The sequence below is a fragment of the Bos indicus x Bos taurus genome, chromosome 12, assembly GCF_003369695.1.
Source record: "Bos indicus x Bos taurus breed Angus x Brahman F1 hybrid chromosome 12, Bos_hybrid_MaternalHap_v2.0, whole genome shotgun sequence".
NCBI classification, from domain to species: Eukaryota; Metazoa; Chordata; class Mammalia; order Artiodactyla; family Bovidae; genus Bos; species Bos indicus x Bos taurus.
This window is the reverse complement of record NC_040087.1, coordinates 75,829,611-75,850,019: the sequence shown is the minus strand read 5'-3', so window position 1 is coordinate 75,850,019 and position 20,409 is coordinate 75,829,611. Positions and strand designations below refer to the sequence as shown.

Genomic DNA, 20,409 nt, shown 5'->3' with positions numbered 1-20,409 from the left:
GTATATATAGGATTATAGCAACGGAAAGCAAGTTGAAGAAACACCTCTAACACGGAATCAGAATCGACTTCTCCCTGCAACAAAGCCAGGACAAACCTGAATGGTCACGCCACCCTCACGGACTTCAGTTCTGGAAAAGGACTGAAGCAAAGGGTGGCTGGGGCTCCTTTCAGCTGGCCAAGGCTCTCTCATTGAGGAGGGAATCCTGACAAGAAAGCAAACAGCTTGGGGGTGGTGAATCCTTTTTAAAATTTAGGCCTCACCTTGGGATCCTGTCAGTGGGCTCTCAGCTCCCTATCCTCTGGGAGAGAGATGGTGGAAAGTCTCGAGTGAGAATTTTGCCTCTGGTTTGGTTTTACTTTACTAGGCGCTGCCTGGAAGGGAGGAAGAACTCAGGAGATGGTGTGTTTTTGGACACGGTTGCTCCTTTCCTGTGACATGTTTGCACTGGAAGCCCAGAGGGTGGGTTTAGATTTGCTGTGGAGGTGACACACGAATCTGCCCTCTTAGGCCCTCTGGTCAAGCTCTGTCAGTGACCGTGGTCGAGGACATCCCTGCACTGTTGACTGTCCCTACGATCTGAGACATGGACACTCAGATCAAGTTGTGGCCTCTCCTTGGGACCAGCTAGGCTCCCAGAGTCACCTCAGCCCCCATTCTGAGCAGCCTGATGGCCCTGGCAAGCCTCAGGATGGGGTCTCACAGGGGCCAGTCCTAATTTACAGGCACCAAAGAGCTCCTCTCACTTCAAATAAGGACCCATATCTTCTCCAGAAAGATGAACAGTCTGGTTAAAAAAAAAAAAAAATTGGCTGGTAAAGAATAGCACAGCCTAGAACAAAGTTTTATTTAGGTTAACTCTAACAACAACAACAAAAAACAACACCAAAAAGCAAAACACATTGAAAACTTTATTGTTAAGTACCACGCATGTCTAAATTTGCATCAGTGTGAAACACTTCTGCTGGCTTTGCAGAACACAACAGCTGCAAGTTTCTTTAAATCTTAACAGTCGTCTGCTTTAGGTCTTTCCAGGCTCGTCTGCTCCGGCCTCCCCCTCCTCCCCGTGGTGGGGTCAGTCTACTCTGCCCCGACGCTGAAATCGGGTCACCCCTGGGCCAGTGGGAATCTGCTTCTAGAGGGGCTGGCCCTGCAGCTAGGGTGGCCTGTACTCCTCGAGGAAGCCCTCTCTTCTTGTTGTTTTCTCTTTGCCCCATTTTTACGCCCAGCCCGAGTGGCTAACTGGGGATATTCTAAGCAAAATTCACCCCAGTGAAGTTGCATGGAGTCTTCCAGAACTGCAGGCTGGTATCTGATAATTCCTGTTTTTTTTTTTTTTTTTAATGGAAGTGGGGAGTAGCTGGGACAAATCTCCTGGACTGGAGCTGGGTAGAACGGGCAGAGGGGGGTTTAAGTTCCCTCTCCCTCCCTCGTTGGCGGGCCTGGCCAGCTCTGCAGGTAGGAACTACTCGCTCCGGGGAGTGAGGACCCTGAACAGCCACTGGAGTTTGAAAGCAAATTTGACGGGGGGGAAAAAAAAGCAATGAAAAAAAGTCCATAAATAAAATCTGACAGGTGCTGTCTGAATAACAGCCCCCTTTCTGGCACGAATGATCTGATATAATGTAGGAAGATACGTTACAGTAGAAAGAATATTACAGCAGCAGTAATTTCCCATCTGTAGCGCTATTCCCCTGCTTCCTGAAATCTGCAATTTGAGTGCATTTTAAACACATCAGGAATGAGTGATGATTCTCCAGACCAAGGGAAATACTCCATAAAAAAATAAAGATAGAAAAGGCATGCTATTTTAATGGCAAACTTATTTTGGATACTTAATGGTAACTGATCTTGGAATTAAGGGAGGGAGCAGCAGGAACCCCCTGTGCCCAGGAGGACAGCACAGCGTCCTGGGCTGAGCGGGGGGCGGGGGCAGCGCTCGCCAGTCCCTGTGTCGTCGGCCAGGACCCTCAGTGCTGCAGCAGGAAGTGGGTGGCCACGTTAAGGTCATTATTGGAAGCTCTCAGGGCTTCCAACGCGTCGCCCCTGGAAAATCCCATCTCCATGAGCCGGGCGACCTGAAAACAGAAACAAAACCAGAAGTCTGATGAGGAGGCTGACCGCATTGCCACCGATCCACCAGCCCCACGATGTTCCTCATGCGAGTTTTAATGCTCCTCGTGAGCTTTTCAGGTTAAAAAAAAAAAAAATCACCCTTTCATTTCAGTGTGAAAGCTGATGTTTATGAAACGACAACGGACCCGTTTTCAGGTGCTCACTATATACGGTCCACAGACTGTATTTTCTCACTGAATCCTCACTTTCAGGACAAGGATGGGGGCTCCCGAGGGTCAGTGACCTGCCAGGACGAGCAGAGGGTGGCTGCGCTGTGGGCCCTGGCCTTGGGGGGTGGGGGATGGCAGGTCGTACCAGCAGCCCCGGGCACAGGCCTTCAGGGTCAAATCGGATTCCTGAAGAATAACTTATCCTAGCTGCATTTCCCCGGGCAGGTGAACAGGTTCTTAACTGGGGATTTATTCCTGATGCTGGTGGACTCTGACGGTACACACTCCTTGGAGCTCCTGGCATGGCTCAGGCAGAGCACGGCCTTGGGGTGCCTGCCCCACAGCCTCTCCCAGGAGGTGCAACGCCCCCGGAGTCCCCACCAGCAGAAGGGAGGAAGTCCAGGCACAACCTCGCGGAGGAGGCAGCTAGAGCCATGGAGGATCGGGAGGAGGAGGAGGAGGCAGCTAGAGCCATGGAGGATCGGGAGGAGGAGGCTTGCATTTTTTTCAAACACAAATCCTGAAGCTGTGAATGCAGAGGTTTCCTGTGTTTTTACATACAGGCGGTCTCCAAGGTTGAAATGGCAGGGTTATTGGTTTATTCCTTGTGACCTGTTTTCCCACATGAAAATGTATTACAAAAACATCTAGGACCCTGGACTAGCCGCAGGGGTCTTTTTATTTTTTTTTAACTTATTTGGAAATAAACTACATTTGCAATAACATATATTGAAAAGTGATACTCTTCCAAATGTTGAGATTTTCAACAAGGTTTAAGTTGACAAGGGACTGGGGACTTAGTCACCACTTCTAACCTCCTTTGGACTGAACACGATGCCCAGGGGGCACACAGGGGTCAGAGCTCTGCCGCCTCTCCTTCCCCTGCGGAGGAGGGTGTGGGCGGGGTGAGTGGGGAGGGTGGGGCGAGTTGGGAAGGAGGTGCAGAGCTGAGTGGGCCAGAACCATTGAGATCCCAGGTTCCTGGGCCCTCAGGGAATCTTCTGTTGTTGTTCAGTCACTAAGCTGTGACCCCATGGGTTGCATGCAGCACATCTGGTTTCTCTGTCCTCCACTCTCTCCTAGAGTTTGCTCAAACTCATGTCCATCGAGTCAGTGATGCCTCCAACCATCTCATCCTCTGCCATCCCCTTCTTTTGCCTTCAATTTTTCCCGGCATTAGGGTCTTTTCCAATGAAGTCAGCTCTTCACATCAGGTGGCCAAAGTATTGGAGCTTCAGCATGAGTCCTTCCAATGAATACTCAGGGTTGATTTCCTTTAGGATTGTCTGGTTGGATTTCCTTGCTGTCCAAGGGACTCTCAAAAGTCTTCTCCAGCACCATAATTCAAAAGCATCAATTCTTCAGCACTCAGCCTTCTTTACGGCCCAACTCTCATATCCGAACAGGAATACTGGAAAAACCGTAACTTTGACTAGATGGACCTTGTCGGCAAAGTGACGTCTCTGCTTTTTAATACAGTCTAGTTTTGTCATAGCTTTCCTTCCAAGGAGCAAGCACCTCTCATGGCTGTAGTCACCGTCAACAGTGATTTTGGACCCAAGAAAATAAAATCTGTCACTGCTTCCACTTTTTCCCCTTCTGTTTGCCATGAAATGATGGGGCCGGCTACCATGATCTTAGTTTTTGAATGCTGAGTTTTAAGCCAGCTTTCACACTCTCCTCTTTCACCCTCATCAAGAGGCTCGGGAAGAGGTTAACCCAGATGGGAGGAAACGAGGCACACTTTTCAGAAGCTGGGGCTCCAGCCGGTGTTTTTCAAACTGAGGCTGGGACCCCTCATCAGTGGGTTAAGACCAAGATTAAAAACAAAGCGCATGGTGAGGGTCTTCCCTCCAAGGAAACCTCATTCTGGTTCCCCGCCTCCACACACGCCCCCAAAGGGTCGACCTTGGGGAGAAGGCCAGTGGCCCATTTCCAGCTCAACCTTCGGGTTGAGGCACTGATGGCTGGTGTGGGCAGAGGCAGGGGGCTCTGCTTCCATCTCCCCTCAGGTAGGAACAGCCGTTTCTGGAGTTTCAGGAACACTCCACCACTCGCTGGCTGGGACAGAAGGCTCTTCCTCAAGGGAGCCGATCTGAGTCTCACTACTTGTCACCCGTGGGGCTTCCAAGGCCTTTATCTGCTTTTGAAGCCACAGGAAATGCCCCGTTTCCTTCTCTGCGTGAGGCCTCCAGTGTCCTCCTCTCTCGCTCCTGGTCCCTCCGGCTGTGTGGCTCTGTGTCTCCCACCTGGTTAACTCGTCTTTGTCCCAATGGTCTCAGGGCCCCATGGCCTTTCCTGAATCCCCCAGCTGAGGACGAACCCAGAGTGGGTGCCTTGTGGTCCTGCCAACCTCTGTCCTGTGCTCCTCCCGGCTGGGACCGGGCAGGTGGCTCCTCCTTATCCTGATCAGGGCCTGGTGGCCTTTGCCAACCCCGCGTCTCAGGGCCCAGCACTGTCCGGCCTGTCCCTGCCCCCCAGCGCTTGCCTGTTTGTACTGCTGCAGGATATGGTGCTGCTGGCATGGTGTGCCCAGGGCAGAGTGCGCCTTCCTGTGATTCCCAGCCTTGGCACAGTGGGCGTGCACGTGTGTGCGTGCACACATGCCCTGAGTGTGTAATGACAGCATTCTGGGGCGGTGAATGATGCTGGGCCTGCGATAAATTGGGCGAAATGTGCTCAAGCTAGGCCCCTGGGCTCTGGGTGAGTTTAACCCACTCGTCCAGGTTTAGGACTGGGCGCTGTCAAACTTCTGATCACTGTCTAGTAACCGAAACTGCCCTCAGCTTAAATTCTGTCCTTGACGGTGTTAGTCAGCTCCCTCAAACGGGTATCATCCCCATCTGATTAGCAAATGAACAAGCCACTCAAGGTAAACGCCAAGCAGACAAGATCAGAGGCGAGCCCAGAACTCACCAGAGCCCGCCCCTTTCTACCTAGGAGGCTTAGTCAACAGTCTTTTTGCATTTTCACCAGTTTCAGACTCAGTGTTATTATCTGTCACGATGTCATCAACATCCCTCTCAAGGGGACGAGAGGCGCACGTGTCTTGGTGGCATCCTGTGTCAACAGGAGCTGTGTGGGGCCTTCAGACCACAAGGCCCTTTTCTTCCACGAGTGTCTGCTCCATCATCTATCTCAGGCTCCTGCCAGACGTGACATGTCCGTTCTCAGGATCCACACTTTTCCCTTTTCCTTGGGGGGCCTTTCACACTGAGTGTCACTTGGGGAGAAGGGCCACAGGACATGTGCTGGACACGTGGTCAACAGGGCGCAGCCACCTCGCCGGTCCAGGCAGGCCTATCGGGCTGTCTCCACTCCTGGATCAACATAACCTTTCACGATGCTTATTCCCGTGACTTCCGGTTAAGGACCACGATCTTTAGTGGAGTGAACGTGGCCCAGTGAGGAGGTGGGCAGCTCCCTCTCTGCCATGTCCCTTACCCGTGGACACACACCACGGGGCCGACGATTTGGCCGATTTCAACGATGGGGAACAAATCGCGTGGCAAACACCACATTTGCTGTCACCCCTAGGACTTAAGGCCTGGCTGCTTCTTCGCACCCAGCGACAGGAACAAATTCATCTGTTCGGCAAATCACGATTCATAACCTGGAGCTGGTGACACGAGAGCCTCGCCTGGCGCTGGCACTGGGCGGGGGCGCTGGCCGCAGCTTCCATCTGCTGGAGTTTCCTGTCCAGCGACTCTGAATCTGGTTTGGAATCAAGGAGATGCTGAGCACAGGTCGCCCCCGACACAGAGCAGAGCATGCGTGGCACTGGGGCCAGAGGGAAAGCGGCTGGGGTCTGGGATGCGCCGGGCTGCGTCCGAGATGGAGAAGTCCTGGTAAGGAGAGACCCGTTCTGGGCATGCCAGGCTGCCTCTGAGGTCGTTCTCTCCCAGACACCATCGACCACATGTGCCATCACTGGTTTTGACAGCCGAGCTGGGTTTTTCGCAGGTCTCCGTGGCTCTGTGCAGGCCGCGCTGGCCGGCCATCACGAGCTGGGTTTTTCGCAGGTCTCCGCGGCTCTGTGCAGGCTGCGGCTGGCTGGCCATCACAGCCCCTTGCCTAAAGCTGGCTCTGGGGTCTTTTGGATTTCTTGGGGGTGAGGAGACGAGTGTGATTAGAGAATCTGCACTGCTGAATGACCTGGTACTCTGACCAGAGGAGAAAGCTCAGAAAGCAGAAATTGGGTTAGCAGTATTTAAAAACTGAACAACACAAGGAAAGGGCACTTGTGGGTTTCCTTTAGTTTCCCAAACTACAAACACCTACAGAAAAATGAAACGGCAAGCTCGGGGTGGGTACGAGGAAAATATTAGAGGACCAGAAGGAGGATACTGAGGGGTTCCCACAGGGTCCCCATCACCCCATAGTGGACAGTGCCGGCTGGGGCGCCCATGGCCACACAGGAGCCCGGGTGTCCTGCTGCTGCCCATCCTCAGGGGCCGAGGGCTCAGCAGACGGCGCAGCCCTGGGGTGGACGCTGAGAACCATCGTCATGGTCCTGCTTGTTAACCAGCGCCTGACTTGCACAGACCTCGAGGGTTTCACAACCGTCCGGGTGTGAAGGCCGACTTAGCCTGTGACGCAGGGACTCCCGTGATCGGCGGTGGCGAGAGAAGGCCGAGGCCACACAGGCCTGTGGTCGGGTGAGTGAGACTCGGGCAGGACTCTCTAGAGGCTCACGATTCCTCAAAGTAAAACCACAGGGGAGCCGGCAGCTGTGAGAGAGGCATCCCAGCCCCAGGGGTTGGGAGGCGGGGACCCTGCCAGGTGGCAGAGGGGCTCCACGGAGTCACCGAGTGACCCCAGGCCAGGAACTAGGGTGCCGGGCTCCCAGCTCCTCACCGCTTTGGGGTAAGAGAGACGGGTGTGAAAGGCCTGGGACAGTGGCCGGCAGCTGGCAGGTGCTCAGGAGCATCTCCTCCTGTGATCATCCTGTGCTACCGAGAAGCCACCGGGCCAGGTGTGATCCCTCCCTCGGGGCCTCTGAGGTGACAGAACTGCCCTTGGGTTTTGTTTTCAGCACTCACTTTAACTGCTTCCACTTTGCTAGTTTTATATCCTTTGTTGGTCAAAGAACTGGCGTGTCTTTCATGAGATCAAAGGCAGGCTCGTTTTCAGAGGTGCCACGGCGAGCTCGGAGTGGCTGGAGGGGAGCGGAAGGGCCACCCCCTGAACCCTGAGTCACTGCCATCCAGAGAAAGGCTCAGGTTCTGAGATTCCACCCCAGGTCCACAGCTGAGCACCCGCCCCCCACACACACACCTCCCACCAAGGCTGAGTATGGCCACACTGAACAGCGAAGCAAGTGACACATGTCACCTGTTTCTAGTGGTTGCTGCTGCTGCTGCTGCTGTCACTTCAGTCATGTCCGACTCTGTGCGACCCCACAGACTGCAGCCCACCAGGCTCCCCCTTCCCTGGGATTCTCCAGGCAAGAAGACTGGAGCGGGTTGCCATTTCCTTCTCCAATGCATGAAAGTGAAAAGTGGAGTGCTTCAGTCGTGTCCGATTCTCCGCGACCCCATGGACTGTAGCCTACCAGGCTCCTATGTCCATGGGATTTTCCAGGCAAGAGTACTGGAGTGGGTTGCCATTTCCTTCTCTAGTGTTTAAACCTTATAGATAAGCATTGGCCTAACAAAACTAAGATGGTCAGCCCAAGTGAAATTGGACAGAGTTGAGAGCACGTGAGTCAGTACGGGGCTGGTGGGGCCGCGGCGGTCCCGAAAACCCAGGACAGGAACTTCCTAAAACACATCTCCTCCAATGCTCCTTTTCTGTTTCAGAGCCCAGTGAGTCCTTTCTTCCTTCTGCCTGCCCATTGATTGCGGGAAAGTTTCCATCTAAAAATTCTTGCCATGAAATATCAGAGTAGAGTTCCCCTTAGTTTCTGGTCTAAAAACCTGAATGATCCTTGCCTCTAATGTCTTTTGGAAACCGGGTAGAGCTGGGTCAATATCCAGAGACGACGCTACGATTTTCCTCGTCACTTATTCACAAAAAACTCAGGTGACTCAAATGTAGTGTCTCCGGGGCCTGTTTCTGGTGACTGAAAATGCGACTTCCCAGCATTATGATCAGAGGAATTGGATGGGGAGCAGAAGCGGGCACTGAAATTGCAGCTCAGAGGGAAACGTGAGTGCAGGGGCCCCGCGGTGACCTCCGGCTCCAGCAGCTGCTCCTGGTCAGGGCCCCACGAGGCCAGCCTGGGGGACGGGAGGGGTCCCGTCACCGCCATCCACACGTGTGCTGTAAAGGAGGACATGGTGGAACATACTTCCCAAGGAGAGACCCTAGCAAGCGAGAAAAGAAACTGAAGAGAGAGGAGATAAACCTGGGCCAGTGTTCCTTTCCTTTCCCTTTTCTTTTTTAAATCCTCTGTGGTTGGGACAATAACCACCTCAAGGTTATTCTTACTCAAGGAAAGGCATCAAAACCCACCTTAACATTCTACTTGCAGTTCAACTACGCTCTGACCCAAGTGAAGCAGCACGCTCATTCCAATGACATCTACAGCAATTCCTCTCAGTCTGAAACACTCTTCTGCTTGTTTTGAGTAAGACTGTGGTTTTAACTTCCCTTTAGCTAAGGGTGTCAAAAACAAATGGTTTTGGGGTTCTTACTTCCCAAATTCTGACTCTTGCAAAAAGTCATGCCCACCTGAAAGGTGGTCCCAGCCCTCCCCCCAGGCTGCCCTTGGTGGCTGGCCACGTCTCAGGCCACATGCACACCCTGCCAGGAGGGGTGGCCCCCTCTTGGGCTTGTCAAGGCAAGCTCAGGGCCAGACCCCTGTGGGTTAGAGCTGCCCTTGCCCCCTGTCAGCTGGCCCCCGCACCCCCTCCTTGGAGCTGCTGAACCCCTGTGGTCACACAGCTGGCTGAGTGGCCGGGTTCTCCTCTGTGCCTGCCCAATGCAGGCAGCTCAGCGGCCCCTCATCTTTGCACTTTCCTGTGTGCTTTGGGGTTTGGTCCTGAGAAGACCCTCACTACTGGCTGCGGGGGCTCCTCTGCTTACATCTTTCAGCATTCAGTAGACTCAGATCAGATCAGTCGCTCAGTCGTGTCCCACTCTTTGCGACCCCATGAATTGCAGCACGCCAGGCCTCCCTGTCCATCACCAACTCCCAGAGTTCACTGAGACTCACGTCCATTGAGTCAGCGATGCCATCCAGCCATCTCATCCTCTGTCGTCCCCTTCTCCTCCTGCCCTTAATCCCTCCCAGCATCAGAGTCTTTTCCAATGAGTCAACTCTTCGCATGAGGTGGCCAAAGTACTGGAGTTTCAGCTTTAGTATCAGCACCCCTCAAATTGGCTGATTATTTGATTGCTTCCCAGTAATTCACTCTAACAAATCATGTGTTCTAACACTAGTATTAGAGATCAGAGATGGAAAGGGCTGACGGAGGACCACCCTCTAACACATTTTTAAGTGAAAACAAGAGTTCTTTTGAAGGAGAAGCCCTCCAACCACACCTTCACATTCAGGCCTCTAATCCCCTCCACCGGGGCATCTGCGGCCTCAGGTTCCATGTTAGGAGAGAACATGGAAGAGAAGGTGCCAGTCCCCGTGCAGTTCACCATCTGCCAGGGAGCCAGATGGCATGGGTGTCTCTAGATCAACACTCAGCTCACTGCGGGTTCAGACACTCAGGGCAGGAGCACTACGTGAGGGGCTGTTTTCATAATGAGCTCTGTGGAGTTTAGCTGGGCTTTTCGGAGGCAGTGGTAAGGATCCCAGAGATGAGGAAAGACTTCCTGAGATTGAGATCCTCTCACACTGAAGAGATTTGGCTCCTTATTCACTGAGACTGAGTGTCTGTGTGATATCTCTCTCTACCGGGGCCAATGGGTATTTCAGAGGATATGAATGGAATCCACACAACTCCATTCCAGTCTCACCTATTATAAACATGCCAAGTACTACCGTATCTCGTCTGGCAAGAGTCTCATAAGCACTGGGGCTGCACTATGTTCCCCAGGCAGGGATGGAAGAAATTACATATGTGGTTATGATCATAATAAGCCCCTTCCTCCATGTCTAATCCATCCTCCGAGGAAACCCAACAATGTGATTCCTTGTTTAAAATCCTGCTTGGTTTCCTAATGCCTAAAGTCCATATAGTCAAAGCTATGGTTTTTCCAGTACTTGTTTATGGATGTGAGAGTTAGACCATAAAGAAGGCTGAGCGCCGAAGAAGTGATGCTTCCAAATTATGGTGCTGGAGAAGACTCCTGAGAGTCCCGTGGAGAGCAAGGAGATCAAACCAATCAATCCTAGAGAAAATCAACCCTGAATATTCATTGGAAGGACTGATGCTGAAACTGAAGCTCCAATACTTTGGCCACCTATTGCAAAGAACTGACTCACTGGAAAAGACTCTGATGGTGGGCAAGATTGAAGAGAGGAGGAGAAGGGGATGACAGAGCATGAGATGGTTGGATGGCATCACTGACTCAATGGACATGAGTTTGAGCAAGCTCTGGGAGTTGGTGATGGACGGGAAAGCCTGGCGTGCTGCAGTCCATGGGTTGCAAAGAGTTGGACACGACTGAGTGACTGAAGAACAGCCTAGAAGCAGAGGTCCGTGCCCCGCTGAGGGCGTTGGGATGCCTTCCTGTTTATTCCCTACCTGGGGCCCCTGCCCCACCTGTCAAGTCCCACTCCAACTTCACCCACCTGTGCTCCCCAAATCTGATGTGCTTTTCACCAGGCTGCCTCTTTATAGACAGCATTGCCCACCACGCCCCCACCACACACACACACACACACACACACACACACTGGCATTCCTTCAGCAGCATCGGGAGACTTGGATGCAGCTGACCAGAGCTGTCCCTCTGCCAGGGCCCCTGCACCAGGCTCTGCACCAAGCGAGGGCAGGAATCGTTGCCTCACTTATCTCTGTATTTTAAGAACCCAGCCCAGGGTTAGAGCAGGCAGAGCAGACAGCTGATAACTGCTGGCTGACTAGAAGGAAGGAAATAAATGGATGGAAGAGAGGAAGTCAATATTTGTCAAGTCCACGTTTATTTTACTTTCGTTAAGTCCCAGCACTGACTCCATGAGTCTAAATGCCCCGTCTGACTTCATCTGTGCGTCCCATTAAGCATGAAGCCAAGAGTCCCTTTCTAAGCTTGGGGAGGGCTCAAGAGAGGCAAACTTGGGAAGTATGTCCCCCTTTTCATTAGGAAAGAAAAAGATCAATAATGATAAAATTTCATTATTTGTTAATTTTGAGTTTGGGGGTAATATAAAAAATCCTTGGTTAAGAAGAAAAAAAAATCTAAAAGCAAGAGAAGTGCGATAATGAATAGATTTATTTTAAGATAGTAAGGTTTGGGGTGACATCTGGAATGCGTGAACTGACAAAGGTGCTGGCTGAAAGACAGTAGGGGTGGGCTGTGAAGGACTGAGAATCCAGAAACTTCACAGCAGAAGTAGAAAAGCTGGCAAATGTTTCTACAGTCCTACGTCAGACTAGTATTAGACTTAATGAGGGATGCACATTCTTTCTCAGACTCGTCTTCGTTTTCATAATAGAGGGACTATATTTCCTATCTTAAATATCTCTCACTGAAATTCCTAAAGTTTTTGTTCACATCAGAAAAAAATCATTTCCCTTTTTCTTGGTTTAGAAAAATTACTTTTTCTTAATGCATTAAAATCACATGACTCTGATATTTAAATAAAGAAAACTGTTGTCATTGTTCAGCTGCTAAGCTGTGTCAGACTCTTTGTGACACCATGGGCTGCATGCAGCCCACCAGGATACACTGTCCTTCGCTATAAATAAAGAAAATACAGCACATCCAATTGAAAAATTAAGCATAAAAAGGTTTTGTTAAATCCAACTATCTTAATGTTACTAACAAATAATATTTATATAGTGTCTCAATTCAGTTCAGTTCAGTTCAATCACTCAGTCATGTCTGACTCTTTGCGACCCCATGAATCACAGCACGCAAGGCTTCCCTGTCCAACACCAACTCCTGGAGTTTACCCAAACTCATGTCCATTGAGTTGGTGATGCCATCCAACCATCTCATCCTCTGTTGTCCCCTTCTCCTCCTGCCCTCAATCTTTTCCAGCATCAGGGTCTTTTCCAATGAGTCAGTTCTTTGCATCAGCTGGCCAAAGTACTGGAGTTTCAGCTTCAGTATCAGTCTAATGAACACTCAACACTGATCTCCCTTAGGATGGACTGGTTGGATCTCCTTATAGTCCAAGGGATTCTCGAGAGTCTTCTCCAACACCACAGTTCAAATGCATCAATTCTTCTGTGCTTAGCTTTCTTTACAGTCTAACTCTCATATCCATACATGACTACTGGAAAAACCACAGCCTTGACTAGACGGACTTTGGTGACAAAGTAATGTCTCTGCTTTTTAATATGCTGTCTAGGTTGGTCATAACTTTCCTGCCAGGGAGTAAGCGTCTTTTAATTTCATGGCTGCAATCACCATCTGCAGTGATTTTGGAGTCCCCCCAAATAAAGTCAACCACTGTTTCCCCATCTATTTCCCATGAAGTGATGGGGCCAGATGCCATGATCTTCTTTTTCTGAATGTTGAGCTTTAAGCCAACTTTTTCACTCTCCTCTTTCATTTTCACCACGAGGCTCTTTAGTTCTTCTTCACTTTCTGCCATAAGGGTGGTCTCATCTGCACATCTGAGGTAATTGATATTTCTCCCGACAATCTTGATTCCAGCTTGTGCTTCTTCCAGCCCAGCGTTTCTCATGATGTACTCTGCATAGAAGTTAAATAAGCAGGGTGACGATATACAGCCTTGACGTACTCCTTTTCCTATTTGGAACCAGTCTGTTGTTCCATGTCCAGTTCTAACTGTTGCTTCCTGACCTACATACAGGTTTCTCAAGAGACAGGTCAGATGGTTTGGTATTCCCATATCTTTCAGAATTTCCCAAAGTTTGTTGTGATTCACAGTCAAAGGCTTTGGCATAGTCAATAAAGCAGAAATAGATGTTTTTCTGGAACTCTCTTGCTTTTTCGATGATCCAGCAGATGTTGGCAATTTGATCTCTGGTTCCTCTGCCTTTTCTAAAACCAGCTTGAACATCTGGAAGTTCACGGTTCACATACTGCTGAAGCCTGGTTTGGAGAATTTTGAGCATTACTTTACTAGTGTGTGAGATGAGTGTAATTGTGTGGTAGTCTTTGGCATTGCTTTTCTTTGAGACTGGAATGAAAACTGACCTTTTCCAGTCCTGTGGCCACTGCTGAGTTTTCCAAATTTGCTGACATATTGAGTGCAGTACTTTCACAGCATCATCTTTTAGGATATGAACTAGCTCAACTGGAATTCCATCACCTCCACTAGCTTTGTTTGTAGTGATGCTTCCTAAGGCCCACTTGACTTCACATTCCAAGATGTCTGGCTCTAGGTGAGTGATCACAGCATTGTGATTATCTGGGTTGTGAAGATCTTTTTTATACAGTTCTTCTGTGTATTCTTGCCACCTCTTCTTAGTATCTTCTGCTTCTGTTAGGTCCATACCATTTCTGTCCTTTATGGAGCCCATCTTTGCATGAAATGTTCCCTTGGTATCTCTTATTTTCTTGAAGAGATCTCTAGTCTTTCCCTTTCTATTGTTTTCCTCTATTTCTTTGCAATGATCACTGAGGAAGGCTTTTGTATCTCTCCTTGGTATTCTTTGGAACTCTGCATTCAAATGGGTATATTTTTCCTTTTCTCCTTTGCTTTTGGCTTCTCTTCTTTTCACAGCTATCTGTAAGGCCTCCTCAGACAGCCATTTTGCTTTTTTGCATTTCTTTTTCTTGAGGATGGTCTTGCTCCCTGTCTCCTGTACAATGTCACGAACCTCCGTCCATAGTTCATCAGGCACTCTGTCTATCAGATCTAGTGCCTTAAATCTATTTCTCACTTCCACTGTATAATCATAAGGGATTTGATTTAGGTCATACCTGAATGGTCTAGTGATTTTCCCTACTTTCTTCAATTTAAGTCTGAATTTGGCAATAAGGAGTTCATGATCTGAGCCACAGTCAGCTCCTGGTCTTGTTTTTACTGACTGTATAGAGCTTTTCCACCTTTGGCTACAAAGTATACAATCAATCTGATTTTGGTGTTGACCATCTGGTGATGTCCATGTGTAGAGTCGTCTCTTGTGTTGTTGGAAGAAGGTGTTTGCTATGACCAGTGTGTTCTCTTGGCAGAACTCTCTTAGCTAGCCTCCAGTTAACCCAGAGATCATATGGAAGGTACACTTGTAAATGTTACTCTAAGTGTCTCGAGACAAGGGCAGCATCTTTCCTCTCTTTTACAGTCTCTCGAGCACCTACCACAAAAACTACTGAGCATCTACATAAATAATGCCGGAGGAGGGGGACTCTGTCTTAACGTGGGACCGTCTTTAAGAGTATTTAAGGATACTCAAGAAAGAAAAGACAAAATTCGGAAAAAAAATCAACGAATAAGGAAGTTTATGTTAAAAACAACCTCTCATGTATTTACATCTTTTCATAACAGAGTCAAGAAGAAGCAAATGGTATTTTAAACTGATAGCAACAACATGTTAACCTCACTCTTGTCATTCTGGGAGGATCAAGGACAATGATTCATTAAAAAAAAACAACAATGCTAAGACTTCAATTACACACATTCACCTTGTTATCACTTTTTGACACTTTTTTTCCCCCAAATGTCAAAACTAAGAACTATTTACCCTTTAAATACTTTCTATCGTTAACGGCTACTCTTTGAGGGATGTGAGCTGGGTTCTATCAAGGAGACAGTAATATAACAGAACTTTATTTCCCTTCACCTGAATTTGAGAGTACTGGTTTATTTTTCAATCAGTTATCTTAAATATTTCACAAACGCCAAGTTGCTTGGCTTTAGTTTCTAATCATGGAGCTACCATTTTTCAGGTAATTCGTCAATGGAGGCAGAAGAGAACTATGGCTCCTTAATGCATCTCTCAACCCTAACGAGTAGCTCAAAGGATGAGTCTGAGCTGAGAAGTTAAGGGCGAGGGGCTAGGTCAACTTGTCAGGCACATTCAGCTGGTTTCTTTCACTTGTTGTGGCCTCACCCAGAGGGACCCGTGGAGGTTCTGCCCAAGAGCCCCTCTTGAGTTCCAGAAAAAGCCAGGATATGGACAGTTTTGCCACAGATGCTGAGGGTCTTGGGTCGGACTGGTGTTTGCTGGCTCTGGTACCAGGGGCGGAGGAGGGCATGGTGCGACCTGCTATGAAATGTTGACCTTGGTCTGCTTTCTTGAGAAAAAAGCGATGTTCACAGAATGAAATTTAAAAGGGTTGTTACTGAAATGCTCTAAACTGACTTTTACAGATTTTCAAAAACTTCCCAGTTGAAGAAATCACAAACATCAAGGAAAATTTCAAGAAGAGCACTAAGAACCTGATCACTCTTCCACCCAGATTCACCAATTATTACTTTGCTGCAGTTGCTTTCTGTCCATATGCACACACACACATGCTCTACACACACACACACACTCTCTCTCCCACTTATTTTCCCTGAGCCACCTGAGATGGAGCCGCATATATCCTGCCCCTATTTCCTTGTCTGCTCTAATCTACAATGCAGGCATGCTAAGCCGCTTCAGTGGGCGACTCTTCAGTGTCCGACTCTGTGCGACCCCATGGACTGTAACCCTCCAGGTGCCTCTGTCCCTGGGATTCTCCAGGCATTTCCTTCTCGGGGGATCTGCCCGACCCAGGGAGTGTATCCAAGCCTCTTACGTCTCTTGCACTGGCAGGTGGGTTCTCTACCACTAGCAGCACCTGGGAAGCCCACACACAGAACATCATTTCAGAACTGCTGTGCTCGTTCCCATGAGGAGTGAACTGCTGTGCTCGTTCCCATGAGGAGTTGAGATTTGTTTGCAGTTCTTTTTTTCTGTTTTTTTTTTTTTTAGGCAGAGGACATATGTTCACAAGTAACTGAAATTAATTTTCCCCCTTTCTTATATCATTCCCTTAAGATACAGTTGGACATTTACTCTAGTTGCCTTTTAGTTTTATGGCTGTCCCCAGTGTTGATTTGCTTTTTGAACCTGTAAAACATTTACTTGATTCCTGAAGTTAAAACCATACAGACAGAGAAGCTCCCAGACCTTCCGCTTCCTTCTCTCCCAGCCCTTGCAGTGAACCAGGTTCAGTAGTTGTGTGCATATGAAATGTCATACACTTAAAAATAAGCAATCCCAATGCAATTTTCTTTGAAATTATATCCTCCTCAAAGTCATAAGACCAAGATAAGCCAATGACAGGGCCCAAATGTCTAAAACAGGTATAGCAGGCAGTTTACCTGGTATCAAGATCTCTATTTATCACTATACACTTGAATTCTTTCAAGTCCTGTTCAGCAGAACTGCCGGGGGTGTGAAGCCCAGGTTTAGGGCAAGTGCTGGGTGTTAGGTTACCTGCTCCTCCGGAACCTCCAGGGGGGGGGACGCTGGTTGCTCAGCTTGCCGACCATCTTGATAGTTTACATTTCTTCGCTGACGCAGAGGAGGGAAAAGACGGTCCCAGTTGATCATTCCTCCCTAGAAAGAGATCATCGCACAGAGATCAGACATGAAAGTGAGGAAGCCTCGTAACGCTCGGCAGAGGCTTCTCTGGTGATGCAGTCACAGCTGCAGACTGGAGGTAAGATGTCAGATGGATGTGCTGCACGCAAGCGGAAAGGGCCCTGCAGCCCTTCCATCAACAGGCTGCAATGGGCAGCCTGCAGGAGATGCGCAGAGAAAAACGGAGTGGGTGGGTGCTGCCAAAGGGATTTGTGCCCTCTGGCTGCGGAGGGTGGCAGAAGACACAGGCAGTCACTCCTAACCTCAGCCCCACGGTGTCCCCACTGACGCCATCCCAACTCCGCTGGGCTCTGGAGAAGCCGCGAGGAGGCTAACTCAGGGCGCGCAACCAGAGACCTGGCGCTTCCTTCAGCAGCTCTTTAAAATGCTGCTCCTCCCTCTTCTTGTTCTTTTTTAAAATTTAAGTAAATTCCGAGCAAGGTCAGCAGAGAGAGAGAGAGACTGCAGGTGGAGATAAACCCCAGGTTGGGGGACAGGCCTGAGAATGTAAAGGTAAATCCTCCACAGAGGGACAAGCGGTTCAGGCCTGTCCTCCGTGTGGCTTTCTGGATAACTTAACGTTGATGGCGAGGTCACTTCTTGCCTTTTCTATGTCATCAGTGAACAAAAGCCACAATGGGAAGAAAAAAAAGTATGCACCTCATGCTGCTTTTTAAAAATGGATGTTTTTTTACCCATATGCCAACTTTTTAATTGATCAACTTCAATCTGTTTCTAGATGTCTTCTGGTCCTGGAAGATTTAGAGACTAAGAAAACCTAAAATTTTTCCTACTATAAATACTTGTGGATAAAATTTTAAAATATTTCAAAAGCAGAGCTGAACACAAAGTGGAGACAGAGGCCTGAGGGCAACAGAAACAAGCTCTGGAAACCAGCACGGTAAAGAAGCAGGGACAGGTGTGAGGGCGGGCACACTGCTAACTCAGACCCACCTGGGCACTGGCACCTATCTGGGTTCAGGAGTGGAGGCCTCGGGTCTGAAAGAGGCTACGACTGTATGCAACAATGTGGTGAAATCGCTCAACATAATACTGAGTAAAACAAACACAAAAGTGTATCTGTATGACTCCCTTTATGTGCTGACTTTTCTGTATGTTATACTTTAATAAAGTATTACAAGAAGAAACAGAAAACTTGACAAGACCTTTAGCCATTAATGTCACTGAAATAATACTTAAGGATAAGTCCATGAAAATTTTAAGGACCCACTGTCTTATACAAATTGTTCTAGAGAAGAGAAAAGGGAAAGAGCTCTCCATCTAATTTTCTAAGGCTATGTAATGCTGTTTCCAAAATCAGAGAAGGCTATCATAAAACAACCCATTTTTAATTTATGGACAGGTACAATAATCCTAAATAAAATATCAACAAACTCAGTCCAACAATGTTAAAAAAATTACCATCTTATCCAATAAGATATATTAAATTAGGATTTATCTCAGAAATCTTAGAAAATATAGTAATGTAATTCATACATTAACAAATTAAAAGAGAAAAACCAAATGCTCACTCAACAGATATAAAAATAATTTGATAAAACTTGATGAAGAGACAAGAATGCCTATTACCACCTCTTGTATTCAACACAAGTCACTGCATCATGAAGACAGACCAACCAATTGTGAAAGAAAATGCAGCAGGATGGAAGGGAAGAAACAACCAGTCATTCACACAGGATGACCATCTTACCTAGACCATGAGGACTCACAAGACAGAATATAAGACACAAAAATATCAGTAACACCCCTTGCCTGCCATCACTGAGAAAATGTAACTGCAAAAAATTCCTATTTACAAAGAATAATAGAAACTATTTAGGTACTTAGGAGGGCTTCCCTGGTGACTCAGATGCTAAGAGTCTGTCTGCCTGCAACACAAGAGACGTGGGTTTGATCTCTGCATCGGGAAGATCCCCTGGAGAAGGAAATGGCAACCCACTTCAGTATTCTTGTCTGGGAAATCCCATGGACAGAGGAATCTGGTGGTCCACGGGGTCGCAAAGAGTCAGACACGACTGAGCAACTAATAGCTCTCATACTCACTCATAGGTCCTTATGCATTAAATCTAACAGAAGATCTGCAAGTCTCTATGAAAAATGGTAAGCTTGATTGAAGGGTATCAGTGGAAAGACAGCCCATTCCTGCCCAAGAAGGCTCAAAACTGACATCTTTCCACACTCTGCCAATTCTAGAGTGCAGCAGAGATGCTGGGCTGACTCAATAGCCACACTCTTAAAATAAGATTTCTTTTGGTGACACAGTTACTACAACACATTCTCAGCGTCCCCTGCGTGGACTCAGCTGGGCCAATGGTACGCAAGCAGGAAGGGCACGCGGGACCCCCAGAGGGGGCCTTCGAGGGAGGGATGCAACCCTCCTTCGTGCTTCCTCCTCCTTCCTGGCCCCGTGCTGAGGACAGGGCAGCAGCAAGAGAAGAGGAGACTGGGGGTGGCAGCTGCTCCCGACGGTTCGGGGCTGTCAACGTCTGGTTTGTTTTACACGAGACAGACTCACACCTTGCTTAGGTTTCTGTGATTTCACGCTGCTGTCACATGCAGCTAAAGCTGTGTGTGTGCGTGTGTTTTGGTGGAATGAGACAGCCTGAAATTAAGGGTCAAAACTAGACCTGAATACTTTCAAGAAGTATAAAGGAGGACTTTTATCTACCCGTTATTAGGACTTACTGTCAGACGACAAGAATAAAGTAGGATGGCCTGAGCACGTGATAGGTGAGCAGTGCAAAGAAACAGGCTGAGAAATCAGAAGTAAACATGGACACTTAGCACATGATGGAGGGCCCTGGGAGTCAGCAGGAAAGACACCATTTAGTGAACAGTACTGGGACAAATGGTAAAAGACATGGAAAAAGACAGAATTAGACCTCACGCCATGTACAAAATAAGCTTATTTTAAAATAAACCCCATAGATTAAAGATTTAAATCTGGAAAGCTAAGCTGTTAATAAACATTTTAGAAGAAATAAGAGATATTCTTTATGTTGCTGGGATGGGAAAGGATTTCTAAAACCAAAATATGAAGCATAAATCACAAAAAAAGGGTCGCTAACAATTACAACAAATACGAATTTTGTGTGATTAAAAACAACAGAGCTAGAAGACAAAGTATAGATTAAGAGAAGACATGTGTAACATATAACTGACAAAACAGTATCCAGAATATGTAAAGAATCAATGACAAAAAATAAATAACACAACAGAAAAGTGGAGAATGCATGTGAAAGAACAATTTACAGAAGAGGAAACCCTGAATCAATAAACAAAAGATGTTCAACCTCACTAGCATGGGAAATGCAAATTAAAATGGCACTAAGTCATTTTATAACCGTAAAGTGAAAGTGAAGTCGCTCAATCGTGTCCAACTCTTTGCGACCCCATGGACTGTAGCCCACCAGGCTCCTCTGTCCATGGGATTCTCCAGGCAAGAATACTGGAGTGGGTTGCCATTTCCTTCTGCAGGGGATCTTCCCGACCCAGGGATCAAGCCCAGG

The 20,409-nt window shown here is 48.2% G+C and overlaps 1 protein-coding gene across 2 annotated transcripts in view; it reads right to left on the bottom strand.

The window, feature by feature from the left end:
• Positions 1–892: 892 nt before the first annotated feature.
• Positions 893–20,409, bottom strand: part of UBAC2 (UBA domain containing 2) — a 170,502-nt gene continuing 150,985 nt past the window's right edge. For both annotated transcript variants that reach the window (XM_027557885.1, XM_027557886.1), the window contains 2 exons: positions 16,733–16,855; positions 893–2,078 (listed from right to left, as the gene is read on the bottom strand). In XM_027557885.1, the coding sequence (XP_027413686.1) occupies positions 1,971–2,078; positions 16,733–16,855 (231 nt within the window). In that variant the 3' untranslated portion in view covers positions 893–1,970. The remainder of the gene's footprint in view (positions 2,079–16,732; positions 16,856–20,409) is intronic.